Raw genomic sequence first — 22306 nt, forward strand, 5'->3', positions numbered from 1 at the left:
TCAGACGCCCTCTCCCCGCTACCCGCACTCGCGACAGTGCCCTCGGGGACAAGCGGTCCGGCGGCCCCTCCGTGCCCCGGATGTCCCCGGCCTGGCGCTGCCATTGACCCCACCCTCCCGCCCTGCAGCGACCTGGCCCTGAGGAACTGCCTGCTGGCGGCCGACCTGACCGTGAAAATCGGCGACTACGGCCTGTCCCACGGCAAATACAGGGTAAGAGGGCGGGGCCGTGCTGGGGGTCAGGGCCAGCCACCCGGCTCCCCGTGGCAGCCCTGTCCCCTGCGGCCACAGGAGGACTACTTCGTGACCGCCGACCAGCTGTGGGTGCCGCTGCGCTGGATCGCGCCCGAGCTGGTGGACGAGGTGCACTGCAACCTGCTGGTAGTGGACCAAACCAAGGCCAGCAACGTGTGGTGAGCGGGGGCGGGGCTGCGGCGGCGAGGGGCGGGCCCGGGCGGCGAGGGGCGGGGCTGCGGTGGCGAGGGGCGGGCCCGGACGGCGAGGGGGCGGGGCTGCGGTGGCGAGGGGCGGGGCTGCGGCGGCGAGGGGCGGGCCTGGGCGGTGCCGCAAGGAGACGCCCACAGGCCTTGCCAGGCCACGTGCTGGCGCTTGTCCCACGAGGACACAGGGCTCTCAGGCCCGCCAGGCAGCAGGCGACCGAGTCCCACTTGCCTTACACGTGCAATGACGCGCTTCTCCATCCAGCCTCATCGCTCTGTGGGAGGTGGTCGCTTCTGAGCCCAGGGCAGGTCATGGGGCTGCTGGGGCCACCTGCAGCTGTGCAGTGCCAGTCGCCCCTGGTCCTGCCCTCCTCCCGGGATCCCCTGACATCCAAAGTTGCCAGGGTCCGAGCACACGCTCGGGTTGGAAAGCCTGGTGGGAGTGGAACAGGCTCCCTGGCAGAGACATGGGACCCAGTGCGGCACCTGCTCTCTGCGCAGGGGGCTGGAGCGCTCCTGTGACTGGTCTGGAGGGGCTCCCCATCCTGGCAACCAAGCAGGACACAGAGGGGCCATTCAGACCCAGTACTTGGCCTCTGGAGGCTCTGCCATGGTGGTCTCTGTCCCTGACCAGTGTCTTCTCCCCACCCCTCTGCCCCCCAGCTCCCCAAGCCTGTTTGGTCTCCTCCTTCTGCTCCAGGGAGCTCTCAGAGCCTGGATCCACGGACCGCCCTCCTTCCTGAGCATGCCCGAGGCCTCTACCCACAGTCCTCTGCCACTCTGTCCCCTCACTTCGCCCACCAGCCCTCCCTGCTGCATGCTGACAGGGGTCCTCAGGATGGCTCTGGGCCAGGCCTCCTGACCCCTCTGTTGCCCTATTTGCTCTGTTCCTCATGCTCCCTGGCTCCCGGGACAGCCTGGGGTGTCAGGGAGCTGGGTGACACATGCCGGAAGGAACCTAAATGGCCTTCTTCTGGTCCTGCGTGCTCCAGCAGCCCCTCCCTATTCCCCACCCCCGCCCCAGCCTCAAGGCCTTGGCTCCGCCAGTCCCCTAGGACTGGGAGCTTCTCCACACCGTAGTTCGTACCCCGCTGTGTGTCTGGCCTTCACCGCGGCTGGGGAATGCATACGTGCACCGATGAAGGGACTGGGGTCTGTGGCAAGGCCTGGTGGCTTTTATTTCCTTAAATGACCTGGGCACAGATTTGGGCCTGGCCGGGTGGCGTGTCCTGCCAGTCTACTGAAGGAAGGTGCTGTCCTTTGGGAGGGGTGTCCCAGGGTGCTGGTGTGATTACAGGAGCGGCCCTGTGGTGGCTGAGGCTCTGGGATCTGTGCAGCCACGCCAGCCCCGCTGATGGCCACCCCCTCCGCAGGTCCCTGGGCGTGAGCATCTGGGAGCTCTTCGAGCTGGGCACGCAGCCCTACCCCCACCACTCCGATCGGCAGGTGCTGGCCTACGCCGTCCGGGAGCAGCAGCTGAAACTCCCCAAGCCCCAGCTGCAGCTCACCCTGTCTGACCGCTGGTGAGGGCCTGGGAGGCCAGGCGGGGTGTAGTGTCCCCGGCAGGAAGGGCAAGACTAAGGGGATGCTCCGAGTCAGACTGCCTGGCTTCTCAGCTAGCGCCGGCTCCCCCCCTGCCCCGCGTCCACAGCGGGTGCTCTCTTCACCCAAAACACAAACTCGCCTGCGGCCTGGGTGGAGATGGGCTAAGGGACAGGCTCCTCCGCCCACTGTGGGCTCCCAGACCTCGGAGCCCACCTTGGAAGATTTGGGGTCTCCTGCGATTAAGTTGTAGGTTCCCTTCCCTGTCCTTAAGGGATTCTGAGTAGAAAGAGAGGCCCCCAGACCTTCCTGCAGAGGGCAGATCTGCTCGTCCCTGCGGGCCGGGGTCCTGGCTGGGGGCGGAGGCAGGTCCTGGTGGGCAAGGCCTGAGCCCTGGGCCTCCCTCCTTGCAGGTACGAGGTGATGCAGTTCTGCTGGCTGCAGCCTGAGCAGCGGCCCACGGCCGAGGAGGTGCACCTGCTGCTGTCCTACCTCTGCGCCAAGGGCGCCACGGAGGCAGAGGAAGAGTTTGAGCGGCGCTGGCGCTTGCTGCGGCCTGGCGGGGGTGGCACGGGCCCCGGGCCGGCCGGCCTGGCTCTGGGGGGTGCGGGCGAGCTGGCGGCCGCCTCGTCCTTCCCGCTGCTGGAGCAGTTCGCGGGCGACGGCTTCCACGCGGATGGGGACGACGTGCTGACGGTGACGGAGACGAGCCGCGGCCTCAACTTCGAGTACAAGTGGGAGGCGGGCCGCGGTGCTGAGGCCTTCCCGCCGCCCGGGGGCGCAGCAAGCCCCAGCCGCACCGCGCGCCTGCAGGAGCTCTGTGCCCCCGACGGCGCGCCCCCCGGCGTGGTGCCCGTGCTCAGCGCGCACAGCCCCTCGGTGGGCAGTGAGTACTTCATCCGGCTGGAGGAGCCCGCGCCCGCCGCCGGCCACGATCCTGACTGCGCCGGCTGCACCCCCAGCCCCCACGACGTGGGCCTGCTCCCCGATGGCGGTGACCAGGACAATGAATCGGAGGGCAGCGTGGCTGCCTCATTGGCCATGGAGCCGCTGTTGGGCCACGTGCCGTCCCCCGCGGGGTCCTGGGGCCACTGTGACTACTATCTGCATGGGAGCCATGCCCGGGACCCGCCCTGCTCCCTGGGCTCGCCCTCACCGGGGACCCTCATGCTGGCAGAGCCCAGGGAGGAGGACAGTGACTGGCGTGCAGCTGCCTTCTGCCCACCCTTCTTGGAGGACCCACTGGGCACGTCCCCCTTGGGGAGCTCTGGGGCCCAGCCATCCCCGGGTGAGGAGGTGGTGGGGGAGGCCGAGGCGTGCAGGGCTGCCCAGCATAGACACTGGAGTTCCAACGCGTCCGCCAACAACAACAGTGGCAGCCGAGCGCCAGGTTCCTGGGACACGGGGTATGTGGGTGGGTGCATGGGCTGCTGTCCCAGCACAGAGCACACAGTACAGGCCGTCCCTGAGCTGGGCGGTCCCCTGGCCCTGGAGGACACCACAGAGCCTCTCCTTGGGCTACAGGGGGTCTCCTCTGGCCAGGAGCTCGGCCGTTGCCTTGGCCTCCGTCATCTGCGTCCTGCTGTGGGCCTGCCGCCTGCCACCTGCCTGCTGCCGTCCTCCCAGACACAGGTGGCCATAAGCGGGGGTGACCACCCCCAGACAGAGCCCAGGCTTGCTGAGGAGGCTGAGGGCTCTGCCAGACCTCAGAGACCCCTACCCTCCCTCCCTGCCCCATCCCCAGAGGGAGCCCCGCTTCCTGCTGAGGAGGCTGGTGCCCTTGCCAGCCTGCCGGCCTTGCCCATGCCCGCTAGCAGCTGGGAGACTGCCCCCGAGGTAGCCCCGAGCCTGGACAGCTGCCCTGGTTCCCCCGAGCTGGAGGCGACAGTCAGTGAGGACGAGGACATGACAGAGGCCACTTCTGGCGTCTTCACAGATGCGCCCAGTGACGGCCCGCCCACGGAGCAGCCTGACGGGACGCCAGCCTTCCGCCCCCTGCAGAAGCCGGGGGGGACCCCCCACTCCGTGCACTCCCTAGACCCCCCCTCTTCTGCCAGCGGTGGCGGTGGCTGTGAGGTCTTCAGCCCCTCCGCTACTGGCACTCCTGGCGGGCAGCCCCGAGCCCTGGATAGTGGCTACGACACGGAGAACTACGAGTCCCCTGAGTTTGTGCTCAAGGAAGCACAGGCACCATGCGAGCCCGAGGTCTTTGGGGAGCTGGTCTCCGAGGGTGAGAGCCCCGGGCCCGACACGCAGCTCTCCACCTCCCTTGGAGGCCTCAGCGAGAAGAACCCCTACCGTGACTCAGCCTACTTTTCGGACCTCGATACAGAGCCTGAGTCCACCTCAGGCCCCCAGGAGAAGGGAGGAAGTGCCCTGGCCTCCAGGCTAGAGCTGGACCTGGAGAGCCCTGGGCTGCCGTCTGCACAGCCCTCCCCTGAGTCTGGGTTGCCCCAGGGGGCACAGGGCACGGGCCCCACGGGCATGCCACCGCTGCTACTGCCGCCGCCAGAGGACCCTTCTCCGGAGCCCAGCAGCACCTGCCCGGAGGGCCCCAGATTGGAGCCTCCTTGGCCCCAAGGCCCTGCGGGAGGGCCTGCAGGGCCCAGCCCGGGGCCCTCCAAGGTTTTCCTACTGACCCCAGTGCCACTGAGCTCAGAGAGCCACCGCCCTGACCTCCAGGAGGCTGCAGTGCTGCTGTCCAGGCCCGCCCAGCAAGAACGGACAGGGGGCCCCAGCACCCCCAGAACCCCACTGTGCCTGGCTTTGCCGGGACTGCCTGCAGCCCCCGAGGGCCGGTCGGAGGAGGAGGAGGAGGAGAGTGAGGACAGCGACGAGTCCGATGAGGAGCTGCGCTGCTACAGCGTCCAGGAGCCCAGCGAGGAGAGCGAGGAGGAGGCGCCGCCTGTGCCCGTGGTGGTGGCCGAGAGCCAGAGCGCGCGCAACCTGCGCGGGCTCCTCAAGATGCCCAGCCTGCTGTCCGAGGCCTTCTGCGAGGACCTGGAGCGCAAGAAGAAAGCCGTGTCCTTCTTCGACGACGTCACCGTCTACCTCTTCGACCAGGTGGGCGGCCGCGCCGGGCTCTGCGCGCGGGGCTGGGTCCCCGGGGGCTGGGGAGCCGTGGGAGCCGCCGCCGCGGACCGATCTGACTGAGCCACGCGCCGCTCTGACCCTCCAGGAGAGCCCCACCCGGGAGCTCGGGGAGCCCCTCCCTGGCGCCAAGGAGTCGCCCCCCGCCTTCCTGGCGGGCGGACCCCGCACCGCCGGCGCCCCCGGCCTGCCCCGGAGGGCGGACCGCTCCCCCGACGGCTCGGCGACCCCTGCGGCGGAGGACGGTGAGCCGGAGGCGGGGCTTGTGAGGCGTGACGTCACGGGGAGGGACCTATTGGGCGGGGTCTTGCCGGGCGGACGTCACGGGCGGGCGGGCCTTTCGGCGGGTGTGACGTCAGGGCGGGGCAACGTCACGGGCGGCGGCGGCGGGCCTTGCCGGGGTGGGGGGGGGTGACGTCCGCGACGCGAGTGACTGCGCCTCCCGCTCGCAGGCCGCGGGCTGGCGTGGGACGACGGCTTCCCGCAGACGCCGGGCCCCGAGGCCGCCCTGCCCGCCCCCGCCGCGCCCCCCAAGCCGGCCGCGCCCGGTCCCTTCTCGCGCTTCACCGTGTCGCCGGCGCCCGCGTCCCGCTTCTCCATCACGCACGTCTCGGACTCGGACGCCGGGTCCGTGGGAGGTGAGGCTGGGGCGGGGCTGGTGGGAGCGACCCCGAGGGGGGCAGTGGAGGGGGCGGCCGGGAGGGCCCCTGCTCGGAGCCGAGGCTCCGCGCTCCTTGTTTCTCATCTTCTGGACACGCGCGGTTTTCAGATGGGTAAACTGAGGCACGGAGAGGCGCCCTCTTCCCCGCCAGCTGCTGGCCCAGCACCTGTCTGGGCCCTGGCCCTTAGATGCTCTCTTCTCCCTCCTCTGGAGGCACCGGGCTGGACACGGAGCGCCCCCCACTCTGCTCTCTGCCAGACCTAAGCCCCCTGAAACCCGCAGCGGCCTCCGCCACCAGAGCCTCCCAGCCTTCGCTGGTGGGGCTCGTCTACCCCCCGACATCTCAGATGCCGTCGCGCTTGCCCGGAGGGGCCCAGCTCGCACCTCCCTCCCTGCTCCACCCCCACTCCAGCTTCAGACCAGTGCGGCCCTGCCAGGCTGCCCCCACCCCCTCCTTCCTGACAGGCGTGCAGTCCTGCATCCCTGCAAGGCTGCCCTGGAAGCCCACCCAGAGCAGGAGAGCTCTGTCCCCCAGCAGACTCAGCCCCTTGTGCACTGCGGATGGCCGGTGGCTGCAGCCTCGGGGGAGGGCCTGTGCACTCATCGCGGGCACACAGCATACCCTTAGTGGCCGCCTGAGCAGAGAAGCAGGCCGCCAGGAGGCTTGTTCGTGACCGTGACCAGCCCGCCCTGTTTGGGTCTCCGTTTCCTCACCTGTAAAAGGAGGACCCGGAAGGCATTTGCCGGGCTCTGTTGGGCCCGAGGGCAGGCCTGCGCCTGGTGATGTGGGGGGAAGAGAAATGGGTGTGGCTCCCACGAGACAGCTAGGCAGGTCGGCTGCAGTGAACGGGCCGAGGGCTGTAGCCCCAGCTGGTCATTTGGCCCCTTGGCTGAGGATGGAGGTCAGGTGGCAGTCCTGGGGCAGGGGACTCTCAGGAATCTCTGTCCCTGGTGTCTCTAAATGCTCATGTGGTACCTCGCGTTTGCCAGGGCCTGTAGCAGGTGCTGAGGGCAGCTGTAAAGAGGCGTGAGGCCCAGGCGGGCCCTCTCGGAGCCCCTCCGGTCCTGCTCCCGGAAGCAGCGAGGATGGTGACTGACAGCGGGGACCTTGGCCTTGGTGCCCCACGCAGCACCCTGGAGGAGCAGGGCAGGACAGGAGGCCTCCCTGGCCCTGGATGGTGGAGCAGCCCTGCGCACCGATCCCGTGCTGACCCAGGCAGGGGCAGGATTTGTCCTGGACACTCGGGTTTGTCCCTAGCTGCTGGGGATGCCCTTTAGCCTCAGGTCCAAGCAGCTCCTTCTCCTGCAGCCTCCCCCTCCACCCTGCCCCTGCTAATGGGCTGCTTGGCTTCTGAGGCCGGGGGACCTGCTCTTGGCTGGGGGGCCTTGCATGCCCTGCACACCAGTTCCCGTGGTTACAGGAGATTGTCCTTACCCAGCCCAGGGAATGAGCCGATCTCTGCTGGGATGGCCCTTCTCTGCCCCCTTTGCCCGGTTCTGGGTTTGCTCTGTGCAAGAGGACCCTGGGCTTGTGTGTCGTGCCCACCCCCCACCCCCCGTACCTCAAAGTCTGTGGCTGTCTTTCCCTTCAGCGACTCAGACCCATCAACTCTCCCTCCCCACGCGGCCTGGGCCAGCTCCCATCAGAGTCCACGGCTGGAGCGCGGGCGGGCGGGTCAAGGTGGGCTGCCTGGACGGGGGGGGCTTCCGCCCACACCTGTTCTAAAGGTGCCTGAGGCAGGCTGGCATGCCCAGCTCCCCTCTGCAGGGCGCTGCCCAGACCTGCCCAGGGGCAAAAGGAAAGTAGGGGGCTGCACCCCCAGTGTCAGGGGCTCCTGCCTGCGGGAAGGGGTGGAACCGGGAGGGAAGCGGGGGCAGGGCAGCCCAGGGAATATTTTTGTAACTGCTGTTGTCTGAATGAGTGGAAATGGGATGACTTTAAGTTATTGTTGCCAAAGAGACGTAAAGTTTATTGTTGCTTTGGGGGTGTGGGTGGGGGACTTGTTTTGGGTTTGTGTTTTTTGTTTTTTTATTAGTTTGAGGCTTAGGATGTGGGCGCAGTGATTCTCTTGTTCCTTTTTTGTTTGTTTTTTAAAAGAAATCAAGCTAAGAAAAAGCCTTCATGCTAAGTGTGTGTTTCTTTTGTGGTCTGCACATAAAGCCCTGGGGAGGAGGGGCCCTGGTGGTGCTGAGGGGCGGACCCAGCTGCCAGCCCTGCCCAGGGCATAGTAGTCCCTCCTGACCGCGGTGTGTGTCTGTGTGTGTGTGTGTGTGTGTGAGAGAGAGAGAGAGGGAGAGAGAGAGAGGGTGGCCACCCCCATCCCCTCACCAGCTGCCCTGGACACCTCGGTGGAGGGGACAGTGACTTGGGGAGGGACCGACTGCAGCAGCCCTCTCTTCCTGTGAGGGGGACCTGCGGACCTCCCTCACACATTCTCGCCCCTCACCTTTCCCAAGCGCGGAAGCAGGGGTGGGGCGAGCGGCAGTCAAGAGGGTCTTTGAGGAGTTCAGGCTTCTACGCATCTCTGCCCCAGACATCTGCCCTGAGACCTCACCTGGCCCATTTCTAGCTCCTATGAGGCCAGGGCCCTGTGTCCCCACCTGCCCTACCTGTGCTCCCCTTTTGCTTCTCTTCCTGGACCGTGCACAGCCTCCGGTCAGACTGCAGACCCCCTCCTTCAGGAGCCTGGCAGGAGGGGGGACGGCCGCCCGGAGTGTTTCCCCAGATGGGCACTGCTGGTGCCCATGTTGGTGACCGTGTTGGTCACTGGGGTGCTTCAGCCACAGACACCGTGGAAGTGGCTGGGGTGGGTGTCCCCCTCGTCCCCCACAGAGACACCCACCATTTACTCCGGGGACACGGAGGAGAGCAGGGGGCCCAGCAGCCAGTTCTGGAAGGGGGGGGTTGTGGCTTGGGTGGGGCACAGCGGCCCCCCAGAATGCTGGTGGGAGTGGCGCGGCTCAGCAGAGCCCCAGTCGAGAGCACCTCGTAGCTTCATCTTCCAGAGGAAGGTGGCAGGGTCTCCCCTGCCTCCGCCCCAGGCCTCCCGCCCCCTTGGGCCGACAGAGCACAAGCGGGCACAGTGGGGCACAGCCTCTTTATTGACCAGACGCTTGGGGTCTACGCGCGGTGTGGGAGCTGAGCCCCCTTCCAGCCGCAGGCCGACTCAACACCCTTCCCTGCCCCTAGGGGGACCACAACACGCACGGCCAGGGGGGCCTGCCTGAGAGGCTGGCCGCACCGCCCGGGGGGGAAGCTCCCAGCCGTGGGGCCGCTCGGCCGCGACTCCCAAGAAACGGCTGGGGTCCCGCCCGGGCCAGACTGAGGTGGGGGCAGAGCCAGGCGGGTGAAGGGCATGGAAGGAGGAGGAAACTCTAAACAGGGGCCACACAGATTGTTAGAAAAGGGGTTGTGTTTGGGGGCCAGGGGGTGCCTAGCAGGCAGCGTGGGACTTGACCGTCAGCTGAGGAGGGGGGCAGACCTGTCATTGGTCGCTGCCGGCTTCAGCTGGACGCTGGCAAAGGGATTCCTGAAGAGAGAAGAGAAGAGTAGTTTCAGCATGGAAGACGCGCCGCCACCTGGGCGGCCGCAGGGTCTCGGCCGTGCGGACGGCTCAGCCTCGGCCCGGAGCTGGGCGGCGATGGAGCGCGCAGGGGCAGGCAGGGCAGGGCGCGGTGCGCAGGGCCAGAGCTCCCCGGGCGGGGCGGGTGGGGGTCCGGGGAGCGGCCCGCTGGGCTGGGAGCTGGCTCTCCCTCTGGAACCGGAGGCGGTCCCGGATGGGCCTGTGCCCAGCTTCGCTGAGCCGCCCCGCTGCCCCAGAGCAGTAGGGGCCCAGCTGTAAAGACACGCCATCGACACACACACACACGGTTCAGCAGCTGCCACGGACCCGGCCCATGCATCCCGGGGTCCCCGAGGGTGGCTGGGGGCAGACACGAGGCCTCGGGCCACCCCACGCCAACACGACACACATGGGGTGTAGGCACACTGGGAGCCATGGGGCTCAGCCCCCATCACCCCACCCCCGTGGGCCTGAGGCCACAGAGGACGGACAGATGGACCGGCCAGACAAGAGGTTGAGATGGGACGAAGGAGCACAGCGGAGGCCACACGCAGCCTGGTCCTCACGGAAGCCTCTTCTTGGGGTCCCCGCCGGGCGCACAGGGTGCCTGCCTGAGCAGGGTCAGTACAGGACAGCAGGCTGGGGGTCGTCAGGCAGCCCCAGGGGTGACAGCACAGATGGAACGTGGGACACGGAGGGCTCGGCATGGACAGGACGCACTCCCGGCCAAGCGCTCGGCTCTCGAGCCGTTACCTGGGGCGTCACAGCCGGGTGGGAGTCCGCAGGAGCTGGGCGGGGGGGCGCTCTGTCCAGGGCCCATGAGAGCACGTGGGGGTTGGGGTGCCTCCCCGAGTTTTCTAAAATGCCGAGATGCTTCAGACCGAATTTTTAGAAGGATAAACTCGGGAGGGGGCCGACTCATTGGAGCACGGCTTCCACACGTGCGCGCGGACGGCCTGGAATCCCGTGTGGGCACGGCTCGCGGGCGTCTTCAGGCTCCGAGGGCTACGACCCCCGGGGCTCAAGGCCACCTCCAGCCCCACACGACGCCTCGGCCCCTCCGTGCGCGGCAGTCCTCTCTCCGGTGACACGCGCCGACGAGCTCCAGCTCTCACGCTCAGGGGCAGCGGCAGCCTCAGGGCTCCCCCGGCCACAGCGGCTGTGGCCGGGGACATCTGCCCCCAGGACAGATGGCAGAGGGTGGCCCACGCCTTGACTGCCACCTTGACTAGACTCTGGTTCTGGAGGAAGGCTGCAGGTCCTTGGCTGTCCCCAGAGGGGTCAAGGCGGGGTGTCTTGGGGGGCTAGAATGGGGGCAGGTTTGTTCACTTGGAGTTGGCGACCGAGCAGCGGAAGGAGCACAGGCCCCGCGGCTGAGAAGGGACGGCGGCTCCTGTGCCGAGCCGAGCCCGCGCAGAATGGCCAAGTGGGTTTGGGCGGCACACACCGTCCTCCCGCCCTGGGCGCACCTGAATCCTCAGCAGAGAGGGTGGGTGGCCGAGCTGCCTCCTCGGTGGGGGTGGCCCTGCGAGCGGCAGGGCCCGAGAGGGCGTCTGGCCTCTGGCCCCACTTTTCCAATCTCCTTCCCCAAAACCGTGTGGCCGCGGAGCACAGTACTGTCCGTGCTGCGGGACCTGACGACACGAGCGGGGGTTGAATGTGTCGCAGGCCTCCCCGCTGCAGCCCCCGCCCGGGCCTGGCCAGGCCCCCCAGCCGGACGCACCTGGCCCCAGCACCGCGGGAAGGTGCGACCCTCTGGGGTCCCACCACCTCCTGGGGACGCACGGGCTCCGGAGCCACCTGAGGGCAGGCGGGTCAACACCGGCCTGACGCGACAGGACAAAATTCAGACCCAAGGCCCCCTGCAGAGTCTCTGGCCCCGCAGACACAGCTCCTTGCTGGGAGCAGCCCCAGGCGGAGGCCTCCTCCAGCAGCACTGCCGGCCACGCTCCACCACAAACCACAAAGACACAAAGTGGCTCGTGTCCTGCCAGCAAAGGGCAGGTGACAGGAACCACGTGAGCACCGCAGGCCCGGACTGCAGGGTCTGCTCCAAGTCAGGGGCTCCTCCCACAGCACGGCTATGACCCCTCCCCCCTCCCCGAGAGCACCCCAGTATGGACGGGGAGCAGATGTACACCCAGCAGAGCAGGCCAGTGGTCACTGGCATGGCTAACACCCGAGCTGGGACACCTCCCTGGGGGGTGGATCCAGTACTGGTTTCCCAGGGCCGCTGTTCAGGGCGCCACCGGGCTCCTGCCTGCAAACCCTACAGCCTGAAGGGGGCTGAGCGCCACGACCCAGGACCTTCCCATCTCTGGCCACAGACTTAGGGGATCGCCTGTAACTGTCTTGAGTCCGCTACATGAGAGCGAGGCAGACGGGTCATCTGACAGCTGAGTGGTTTCAGGGTGCAGTTTCCATCCTTCTGTGACTTGGAGAGCAGCAGATTTCCACTTTCTCTGAAACGTTCTTCTCTGAGGCATGAGTGGCCCTCCTGGGGTCAAGCCCACGTTGTTCCGTGTGCCCCAGGACCACACCTCGGGGGGTGGGCACGGCTCGGCAGAGTGGGTCTGGGGGCCTCAACCACCCCAGGGGCTTCTGACAACCCCCCCAGCCAGGGACTCTCCGATCTCGGGGCCAGGCCGGCTCTGCGGTGGGGAAGACAGCTGGTGGTGCAGGGTGGACGCCCACAGTGCCCCCGGGGTGGGGGCTGCCCTACACTGGGGACGAGGGCGCAGGCAGAGGCCAGACCTGCCTCCAGTGATGGGGGCTGCAGGGGCAGCAGGGGCGGGAGGCGCAGCCTCTGAGGGCCTCTGGGAAGAGGAGGAACCTAGAGGCAAGGAAGGCCTTTCCACCCCATCCCCACATGTCAGGAGCATTTGTCTCCAGGACTTTCCAGAAGTTGCTCACGCTGCAGCTCAGAAACAGTGAGAGGAGAGCGAGTCCGGGACCGGCTGGGGCAGTCGCTGCCCTTGGGGAGGACCACACCGTTGGGATGCTCCATGGGGTACAGAGGACGCAGGTGCCAGCTTCACTTGTCGGTGACGGGGCGGGGATGGGGACATATGGCAGCGGCACCCCTGTCCCAGGCACAGGGGCCCAGAGTGCTGGGTTCCCCCGCGCTGGCCGATGGCACTCGCTTTCCCAGGGCCCAGCGCAAGGGATCATCAGAGGATGGGCTGTTGAAGGCCAGCCAGGGCCGCCCGTGTGGTGGCTGGAGGCCTTGTCTAGAAAGCCTGGTGCAGCCTCGAGGAGCCTCTCAGGGCGGATGCGACGTGAGTGCCTGAGTGCCGGCAGAGCAGGCAGCAGAGACCCCGTGTCCACCTGCCTCGGTGTGCCTGACACACCCACGTGGGCTCGAGCCACAGAACTGTCCCCAGGATCGACCCTGGTCTCCCCAGCCCCCGAGGGGCTGCAGTACTCACCAACGAGACCCAGCCAGGCCGGGCTCAGACCCACAAGCTCGGGGCTGGTCCGAGGGGACACTTGGCCAAAGGAGCCCAAAGCCGGCCTCCTGGCCCATCGCCACGCCCCCCCCCACCCTGATTGTGGCCGAAGCGCCCCACAGAGGCAAGAGAGAGACCCAGGCAGACGGCCAGGGCCGGACCACGCCCAGGGGTGCAGGGAGGGGCTGCAGGGGTGCAGGGGTGGGGAGGAGCAGCCGGTCAGGCCCACAAGCTCCCAGACAGACGGAGGAAAGCCCAGAGCCCAAGGAGGAGTCCGAAAAGCGAAAGCCCAGAGCCCAGAGCAGAGGCAGGCTGGGCAGACCCTCGCGCCCCCGGCCCCGTCTGCCAGGGCCGAGGCCAGAGCGTCTGCAGAGCCACTGGGAAGGCGCACCGACCAGCGTGGGAAAACCGGGGCAACTTACTAACTCTAGTCAGGGGCGGCTCAGAGTCGGGCCATTTCCGCGTCAGCGCTGTAAGGAGACACAAGGGCTCAGCCGGTGCAGGTGGGTGGGGGAGGGGCCTGAGCCCCCGGTGGGGGGTGGGGATGGGGACTCCACCTGGGGCCCGCTGCCCAGCCGTGGGGCAGCCGCAGGGAGGAACAGGAAGGGGCCTCCCGTGGCAGGCGTCCCAGTCAGCGCAAGCGGCCCAGCCCCCCCGAGGGGACAGGGACGGCGCTGTCCGGCTGGGCACCGCGGTCCCCAGACGGAGGCCGGCTCGCCGTGGCGGCCCAAATCTGCGCCGCGGGCCTGGAAGGAGGCGCCACACCCAGCTCAGTGCGATAAATAAAACTTTTATTCAAACGACTGCAGTACAGGGCACAATCCAGATAAAAAAAAAGAGGAAAGGAAACAGGAAAATAGTTTGAGCACTTTACGTCTTCACACACGTGTCGCAGTTTTGTGTCTACATTCATCCGTTGAGCATGGGATCCCCTGGATTTGACGTCTTCAGCAAAATGAGGACACCGACACGGAAGGCTCTTTGTGCACGGGGCCGCGTTCTGGCTTCGCCTTCTCCTTAAATACGAAACGGTCCGTGCCTTGAGCTGCTTCTCTCCCAAACTCCCGGCCCCATCCTCGGCCACAGGAGAGCGGGCGCAGGGCTCCGTTAGAGCACGTCAGACAAAGAGGCGTCCACAGCTTCACGGGGTGGGGGGGCCCGTGGCGGGAGGGGCCGGGCAGGCTGGGCCCTGGCTCCCTCCTCCCCAGGTTCAGGGTGTGAAGAGGCAAAACCAGTAGCCACGGAGTCCAGCACGTCTGTTTCGAAGTCACCAAGACACACAAAGAGACGAGAGCGTTTAGGGAGGACGGGGCAGGGGCTGCCTACTGTCCCTGGGGAGGCAGGCCCAGGGCTGCCCTCCCCAGGGCCAGCCCCGAGCGGCCTGGGGGCCGTGATCCCCTCACCAGGCTGTCCACCGGTTTCCAGAACACGTGGGGGGAGGTGGTCTCTGAAGCTCTTTGGAAAGTCCACGAGGGGCTGTGCTTGCCCTGCCCCCCGCCCCGCTGGGCCCCATGTGAGGTCACACGGCCCTGGGGTCACTGCCCGCCCGTGCTCTGGTCTCTACACTGCGGAGGAGGACGTGCAGGGGGCCGGGGGCCGTGGCCTCCCTCACAGGAGCGGCCAGCTTCCTCAGGAGGCCGCCCCGGCTCGGCACGCGCCTGTCCGTCTGTCCGTGCGGCCCTGGGACGGGCCTCCCCTTCCCTGACACAGATGCCAGCGTCCGTCCGCTGGGGGGAGGCGGATGCAGGAGTAACAGTGCGCACACCGGAGTCCATGCAGATCGGCTTTAGTTTTTCAGGAAAGAAAAGTCCTTTTCCTGTTTTTTCTTTTTTTTTTTTCTTTTCTTATTTTCTTTTTTTTTTCTTTTTTTTAAAGATTTTTCTTTTTCTTCAGACTTTAGGCCTGGCTCGCAGTGAGCCATCAGGAAGGGACAGTGCGTCGTGAGCATGGCGGCCGCAGAGCAGAGGCGAGGACGCCGGGCCCCCACTGCCCCACCGGCAGCTCCCGCCTGGCGGACACACGGGGCCGGGGGCGTGTAGACACGGGGAGCAGAGATGGGGCAGCACCATGGACCCTGGGGGGATCTCAGAGTCTGGGGTCACCAACCGGAAGGCGGGACGGGGCAGGTGAGAGAGGAAAAGAGCCCGAGAACAAACCGACAAGGGCGCGGAGGAGAGAACCGACGGAGGCCAGACGGATGGGGGGCGCTCCCGAGCAGCGGCGGCCCGTGGTCCGCGTCCTCACACTGTGGACACCAGCGTGCCGCTGCGGAACAAAGCACAGGACGCTGCGGGCCGCACGCCCTCCTGCAGCCGCTTTGGGGTCAGCCAGCTGCCTGCGCCCCCATGCCCCCCGAGCCGGGACAAGGGCCAAGCCCAGGCTGGGGGCGTAGGAGCAGCAGCCGTGGCAGTCCGTGCCGGCCAGGCCACCAGGAAGGAGCAGCAGGGCGTGTACCGGGCTGAGGGCTCCCGGAGGACGGGGAGCCCCGGTGGCTGCTGGGGGCATGGGACCAGGCTGGGCTCCAATGGTTCGGGGCCCGCTCCCACCCACCCGGCGTCGGAGCACCAGGGCGGATCTCGGGCCCCGCTTGGCGCTATCCCAGCAGGGTGGGCTCCTGCCCGGACACCCCCGCGACTCAGAGGAGTGAGAGGTAGAGAGGAGCAGCCCCCTGGGTCCCACCTGCCCCAACCCAGAGCAGGGTCTCCGCATCCCTAGGCAGGTGCCCCCAGAGCAGTCCTGGGAGGGTCTGCGAGAGGGGGTTGGCCCTGCCCACCCGCAGCTCCCAAGAACTAGTGCGAAAGCCCTTACCTGCTCACAGCCCGCGCGCCGTAGTCATCTAGACCCTGGGGGGGAAGCAACACAGGTCAGGCTCGTGGTCCTGGGGGCGAGGCGGGGTCCACAGGACCAGAGGAAGCTGGGCGCTGCCCTTGACCCCAGTGGGCGCGCGCAGTGCTGGCTGCAGCTGAGGGCCTGGAGGGGCCCTCCCACGTGCACAGCAGTGACAGCCCAAACTCACGTGGGCATCTCCTCCTCTGGCCAGCGGCAGACCACGGGTGGTGTGAGCTCACACTCACAGGCACACGTGAGACAGATCCCCTGGTGACCCCTCCACACCCGTGTCCCACGGCGAGGGGACAGGGCCTGAGCACACCCGCAGGTTACCCAGCAGGTGAGCCTGGGATGACCTGGCAAGTCTCGGAGCGGGTAGGGGGCCTCTCTAGGAACCAGTGACACTCGCAGGGAGGGGCTGATGGCCGGGCCTGGAAGCTAGCCTGGGCCGGCTCCTGGCCAGAACACACCCCAGCACCCCAAGACACCAGCTGCAGACCCAGCTGTGCGGCTGAGAGAGGTGCTGTGGGCGCCGCCATCAGGAGCCGCTGGGGACACCCTCCTCCTCAGCCATCTCAGCGCCACGACCAAACCCGGACACGGGGCAGTGGGAGCAGAGTGCAGTGGCCAGGTGTGCCTAGGCTCAGGCAGCCGTGTCCTGGGCCCGGACGGTGTTAGAGCATCTCCTGCCTGGCGGGCTGGATCAGTGCTCCTGAGGTGCCTCCCCTAAGCTGGATCACTCCCCCGGCCATCGCCCTGCTGCTGCCTGGAGTGCCGGCACTGGCCTCAACTTCTCTAGAAGGTTCCATCCCAGGGCCTTAGCTACACCTCCCCAGGCTGGTCCTTCTCACCGTATCGACTCCACCTTCCCGTCCACTCTGCCTGGCCATAAGCTCCCGGAAAACCACTCCCTTCCTTGCACATAGCTCCCCTCTCCTGCTGGTTAAACCCCTTACAGGAAGGGGGGGTGCGAGGCTGCTCAGGACTGTGCTGAGCAGGGGACCTCCCTGGACCTCACCCACCTTCACCACGACTCACCACAGCCCCAGGCAGGCTCAAAGCTCGGTGGTTGCCCCTGGGGCCCACATCTTAGAGAAAGTCCCCTCTTCTCCCCACTTCCGGGGGCTAGGGGGCTGACCCGGACCCTCCAGTGCCTGAAGCCTGGAAGCGAGAGCGATGCTACTCCCAGCATGGTCACAGCAGACAAACGTTCCAGAAGCCCTGGGCTCCTACAACCTCTGAAGCTTCCCACACGGAGCCGCACCACCCTCACACTCACACCCCAGCCGCACCAAGACTTCACAACCACCAGCACGCCCTCCAGGGGCTCTACTGGGGACCCTTGCTGTCGCCCAGGCCTTGACCTTCTGCCTCTGGCCACTTGGTCCTGGGTGACCTGGGCACGAGTGCCTAGCCCTGCCTCCCAATCCCCGAGATATACTAGAATGTTCTGGCCACGTCCCAGGCCTCGAACGCAAGTGCTCACATCCATACTTGGACCCGTGACTGCCGGAGCCCAACAGGCTCGGGAAGGGGGCTCCTGGACACGAAGTCCTCCCTGATGCCAGGCTCCCTGAGACGTGGGGGGACTGGAGGCCGCTGATGCCCCAGCCGGAAGGAAGGCCGGGCAGAGGGACCACCTTGCCTACAGGAGAGCCCCTTCCGGCGTAGGCCCCTTCTGGGGTCACCCCGTGCTGCTCACCTGGGAGAAGGCGGGCACGGCCACACTGTAGGGCCTCTGCTTGAAGGTGCCGGCTGTCTGGGCAGGGAAGGCGCGGGACGATGCGTTGTAGTCGGGCGGGGGGAGGGCCAGCTCCTCCTTGTCCAGGAGGTTCCCTGTGCTGCTGCTCTTGCCCTGCTGCAGGCTGTGGGGGTGGGGGGCGTAGACGCTGCTTCAACCCAGGCCCCCAGGACGCCATCTGACCCTCCACCTTCCCCATGCCTCCCTTGGACCCTTCTAGAAGCCCTAACGAGGGGCCGCAGCCTCACCGAGCCCGTGAATAGTGCCTGAAGGGGTGGCAGGAAGAAATTCCTAAAGCCCGTGTACCCTACATCAACCCCAGCCCTCCTGGGGCAGCTCAGCCCCTGCCCAAGGGAGGCTACAGCAGGGGTGTGCTCCCAGGCCCGGTGGGGGGCAAGGGAAGCCCCCTCCCCACACAGCAACTGCTCACCCTTCCTCCACAGCAGCCTGCGCCCAACCCCCCGGGAACCCCCAAGTGCAGCAAGCCGGGCGCGGGGGCAGGCCTGTGGGCAGGAAGGGAGCAGAGCCCAGCCCAGGCATGTGAGCAGAGCGGGGGCCACTGGCAGACGCACGGGGCCCTTTGCCCTGGGCAGCCTCTCCAGGTAGGAGGACCGGCAGCCTGGGTCAGCACGCTCACCTCATGTGCAACCTGTCACTGCCGTCGCTGTCCAGAACCCGGGTGTAGGAGAAGGGAAACCAGCCCCGCCTGCAAGACAGGAGCGCGGTGAGAAGGCGCCAAGGCCCGGGTGCCCGCGGCTCCCCATCTGGCTGTCGGTGCAGCCGACACAAGCGAGCACTCCGGGGGGACAGCAGACGGCCCCGAACGGGAGGCTGGGCGTCTCCGGCAGAGCTCCTGTGGCCGCGGCGGCCAGGGCTGGTTTCCAGCCACACGGAGCAAGGCGGCGACAGCACAGAAGCCGTCTGGAGGGGAGGCAAGTGGGCCGTTTGGGAAGGGGGTATCCTAGCAATCTCCCGTCCCGCTTCGCCCCCTCCCTAGAAGGCAGCTGCCCCGCCGTGGGAGCGGAGCTGGGTCCGGCCCCTCTGTCCCTGCCTCAGGTGGGGGGTGGGGGAGCCGCGGGTCCCCATCTCACCACCAGCCTCATTCACGTAACAGCGGTGGGTGGGGGGGAGGAGTGGCTCCTGGCCAGGGCGGCTGGAGCCGCAGAACGACAGGCTGGCGGAGTCTCAGGGCCGCGGGCGTTACGCTAAGCCGTGAAGACAAAGCTCCGTGTCCTGACACACCAGCTACAGGCTGACCAGAGACTCGGGGGCAGCAGGGGGCCTTGGGGCACACGGCCGGCCTCTGCCAACTGGCAAGCCGCACGCCCAGCAGCGGGGAAGGTGCCAGACGGGCCGCGGTGCGTGCGTGCGTGGCCCTGGGCCAAGCGGGTGGCGCAGGCGGTGAGGGTGACGGGCTGGTGAGAGACGGCAAGGCCGTGGCTCTGACGGAGCAGTCCCGTCCGTGCCGCCCGCTCTGAGGACTGAAGACGCGCGGCGGGACACTCGGTCAGGAAAGGACCCTGAGGCGCCAGGACAGCCGAGGGCCGCAGGGCTGGCAGGCTGCTGTCCCGAGCACCAAGCAGGCTGCCCCATCCCGTGGCTCCCTATGGGGGTCCCACTCACATTTTGGTCTTCTCGCTCTCCCCGTAGTGCCAGCCGTCACGGGCCTCGGGCACCAGCAGGGTGATGAGGTCCCCCTCCTTGAAGCTCAGCAGGGTGCTGTTGTCCCCGGCCGCGTGGGAGAAGATGGCTTTCACCCGCATGCGGCCATTGCGCTCTAGGCCGGCCGCCATGGAGCTGGAGCGCGGCAGGGTCTTGTTCTCAGCTGTAGACGACAAGGCAGGAGTGAGGGGACGTGGCCGTCCTCCTGCCCCTCAGCCTCCTGACGGGAAGATGCTGGAAGGCCCCAGGTGGGCCTGGAGCGGGACGCTCGTGTGGGCAGAGACATGGAAGGACCCAGCGGCAGACCTGCCGCTTGTCAGCTGCGGGGAGCTCTGGGCCCGAGCCTCAGCTTTCCCACCTGCTCATCGGCAGAGCCTCGCTGGCTGGGGGAGGGGTCGGGGTGCTGTCCATGGGACAGGGCTGCAGAGCTGAGGGACCTGGGTGGGGGGTAGGGGGCTGTCCCACTGTCCGCTATGGCCCTGCCAGGCATCGCCCGCACGCTCCGGTCACAGGCGGAGCCCTGATGTCCCGGTCCGGCCCTGTCCTGCTGTGGGGACTTGAAGGGAGCCAGGCAAGGCCTGAGGGGCCAGGCCGGAAACCCTCAATGGGGCCCAAGGGGGCTGCAAAGGTCCCACGCGCGCTCGGGGCTCTGGAGGCTCCCCCACCCCCCATCGGGTGTGGCGCAGTGGCCGTCGGCGCGTCCCAGCCCTTACTGGCCGCGTAGCTGTTCTTCGGGGCCACGCTCTTGCGCACGGGGAGCGTGTTGGAGTACGAGTCGCTCAGCTTGCTCTGGGACTGTGGAGGAGACGAGGTCTTGGGCTGGGCGGCCTTGCGGTCGGCCCAGGGGCTGTAGTCCTCGCCGTCTGGGCCCGAGACGCCATTCATGACGGGCGTGCTCTCCTGGGCAGACAGCCGCTGTGGGGAAGAGTCGGGGGATGGGGGGGCAGCGGCACGGGAGGGCCCGGTCAGGCGCGGCCGGCGTGGGGACCCCTCAGCCCAGCCACCCCGGAGCCGGGGCGGGAGCCGTCCGTCCACACCCAGGAAGCCTGCGGGAGGCCACGCACTCACCCCCACAAACGGGGCCAGCTCGGGGGGCACCGGCAGGGGCTTGGCCCCTGGGATGGGGTCTGAGATGACCAGGCTGGACTTGGAGGCCGACAGGGCGCTGGGGAGGACAGAGCCGTTGCTGGGCACCTGCTGCATCAGCTGCACGGCGCGCTCCGGGATCTTGTTGGGGTCTGCGCACGCCTGTTGCCACAGCGGCAGCTTCTGGGCCAGCAGCTCCTTGCCCTAGAGCGGAGGGAGCGGGACAGCACGGGGTCAGGGCCGGCCGCGTAGCAGGGCCGCCCACAAAGCCACGAGAGTCTGGGGCGTGCTGCGGACCTCCCCAACCACGCTCCCCGGAGCCCCTGCCTGGTCACGAGACACTCCCTCTCTCAGGAGGGGCGCACCTATCTGGCTGACGGCTGCCCCACACCTAGTGGTGCCTCCCAGCCAGAGAGGCCACCTGGAGGTCCCTGAGCCCCGACCTGGGAAGGAGGCGGGCTGCTGCATTAAGCTAGGTGGTCTCTGGGCCACTAGGGCTGAGGTAAAACCCAAGGTCCAACCTGAGCAGGGGCCGCCAAAGGAGAGAAAGGGACAGGGCTCACTAGCCGTGCAACAGGCAGATGCTCCAGGGGCCACCACAGGGTTAGGGAGAGCACCATCCCGGGGTCCCTAGCCGCGGTCGGGCCAAGCTGCGGGAGGATGCAGGAAGCGGACACCCCAACAGGCGGTACTCCATAGATGTAAGGTGCTAACAGTCCCTGCCCCCAACCCAGGGGCCCAAGAGCCCAGCTGTCCCTCCAGTGTGCATCGGGGTGTGCCCAGGGCACAGCTAGCCGGACGAGCACGGGGCTTAGCAAAGGATGACGAAGTCACGGGTCTGGCAAGGAATCCCGAACGAGGGACAGCGAGTGGGCGCAGCCTGTGGGTCCCTGTAGCCCTGCTGGCGTCTGATGCCCACTGCATGGGCCTGTCCGGGGTGCGGGGACAGCTATGCCATCCCTCCTCTGGTCTGTTTGGCCACAGTGGCTGCCCGGCTTGTAGCAGATGGGTCACCTGTGTCCCACTGCAGAGCCTGGAGCTCCCAGGGCAGACTAACTCGGGCAGTCACTGTCCCCAGGGCCTCTGAAGGGGCCATCTGGCCCTCACTGCCTCTCCCTGCTTCTGACCTGTGTCTGGGCAAGGAAGAAGTGTCTGAGGGAGAAGCGTGGGAGAAGCGAGAAAAAGGCCTTATGAGCAGGCCATGCCCTCCACCACCTGCTGGTTGAGACCAGGGACCAGCAAGACAGGGCCAAGGGCTGGTGCCCTGTTTTGTGATGGAGATCTGATGCAAACACAGCTCGTCCACGTGTCTGGGGCTGCGTCTGGGGCTGCGTCTGCTGCTACGGCCCAAACCCAAAATGGCACCTGGACCCTGGCTGAGAGAATTGGTGGACAACTCTGGGTGGTGGTGACAAGGCAGGTCCATGGAGACCCAGCACCAAACAGGGGCAACCCTAGGGCTCCCCCCTGGTGAGGAAACCCGCCTGTGGGGCTGGGGCGCACCTGCCCGGGAGATGCCCGGTGGCCTGCTGCAGGGAAGAGCCTGGGGGGTCCTGCCCTGGTGCCCCGGCCCCTGTGCTTGGGAGGGCTGCATCCAGCTCCCTGGGAGGTCAGCTGTCACCTCGTGCACAGCAGGAGCTGCTGGGGCCCAGAGACCATGGCTTTCCCGCTCTCCGCCCACCCCTGCCCCACCCCCCACGAGCCCAAGCTCTCCCTGACCTGCCATGGGGCCCGGCTGCCGCCAGAGGGCGCTGCCAACCACCGCAGCACAGCCGGGAGTTGGGGTGTGCGGCTGTGGCCCACAGGCAGGCCGAGGCCCAGCTGCTTACACGGCGGGTGCCCCCCCGCCCCGCCCCGTCCCGCCGCCCCAGGGAACCCTCCTAGCTCGCACAGGGGACACAGGTCCCTCCACTGCCCTTGCCTTGCACCTGTGAACACGCCCTCAGGCAGGCCCGGGAGGCAGAGCCGCTCTCAGAGGGAAGGCTACTCTCCCCTACACGGCCCTGCCCGTGAGGATCACAGGGCGAGTCTCCTATCAGGCACACGTGTGGGAACGTGCATTTACCCTGCTGCTCTGAGACCCCTTTATTGAAAAAGGACGTGAACTTGGTTGCCTAGCCTCATCTGCTGAGCTCTTGGAATGTTCTGGAATGTTCCAGGGGACAGATCTGCTCCCTCCCCAGCTCCTGACTATGGACTCTGACTAGGGGCTCATCTAGAGCTGCCCCTTCATGCAGGGGACC

The 22306-nt window shown here is 67.4% G+C and overlaps 2 protein-coding genes across 8 annotated transcripts in view; one reads left to right on the plus strand and one right to left on the minus strand.

The window, feature by feature from the left end:
* The window catches only part of AATK (apoptosis associated tyrosine kinase), a 31685-nt gene extending 24414 nt beyond the window's left edge, over positions 1-7271 (plus strand). For all 3 annotated transcript variants that reach the window (XM_032870414.1, XM_032870416.1, XM_032870417.1), the window contains 7 exons: positions 129-213; positions 292-413; positions 1814-1963; positions 2396-5045; positions 5161-5317; positions 5525-5710; positions 6724-7271. In XM_032870414.1, coding sequence (XP_032726305.1) covers positions 129-213; positions 292-413; positions 1814-1963; positions 2396-5045; positions 5161-5317; positions 5525-5710; positions 6724-6764 — 3391 coding nt within the window. In that variant the 3' untranslated portion in view covers positions 6765-7271. The remainder of the gene's footprint in view (positions 1-128; positions 214-291; positions 414-1813; positions 1964-2395; positions 5046-5160; positions 5318-5524; positions 5711-6723) is intronic.
* A 1883-nt stretch (positions 7272-9154) lies between these two features.
* Positions 9155-22306, minus strand: part of BAIAP2 (BAR/IMD domain containing adaptor protein 2) — a 62303-nt gene continuing 49151 nt past the window's right edge. Inside the window, exons 8-15 of one of the 5 annotated variants that reach the window (XM_032870419.1) lie at positions 20046-20267; positions 19691-19892; positions 18939-19140; positions 17953-18021; positions 17277-17439; positions 15554-15588; positions 13168-13215; positions 9174-9263 (exon numbers count right to left, since the gene is read on the minus strand). In XM_032870419.1, the coding sequence (XP_032726310.1) occupies positions 13188-13215; positions 15554-15588; positions 17277-17439; positions 17953-18021; positions 18939-19140; positions 19691-19892; positions 20046-20267 (921 nt within the window). In that variant the 3' untranslated portion in view covers positions 9174-9263; positions 13168-13187. Of the gene's footprint in view, positions 9264-13167; positions 13216-14264; positions 15011-15553; positions 15589-17276; positions 17440-17952; positions 18022-18938; positions 19141-19690; positions 19893-20045; positions 20268-22306 lie in introns of those variants that run through there. The other 4 variants (XM_032870421.1, XM_032870418.1, XM_032870422.1 and 1 more) reach the window with 4 other exon arrangements.

The sequence above is a fragment of the Lontra canadensis genome, unplaced genomic scaffold (genome assembly GCF_010015895.1).
Source record: "Lontra canadensis isolate GAN:19392208 unplaced genomic scaffold, GSC_riverotter_1.0 scaffold41, whole genome shotgun sequence".
Classification (NCBI taxonomy): Eukaryota; Metazoa; Chordata; class Mammalia; order Carnivora; family Mustelidae; genus Lontra; species Lontra canadensis.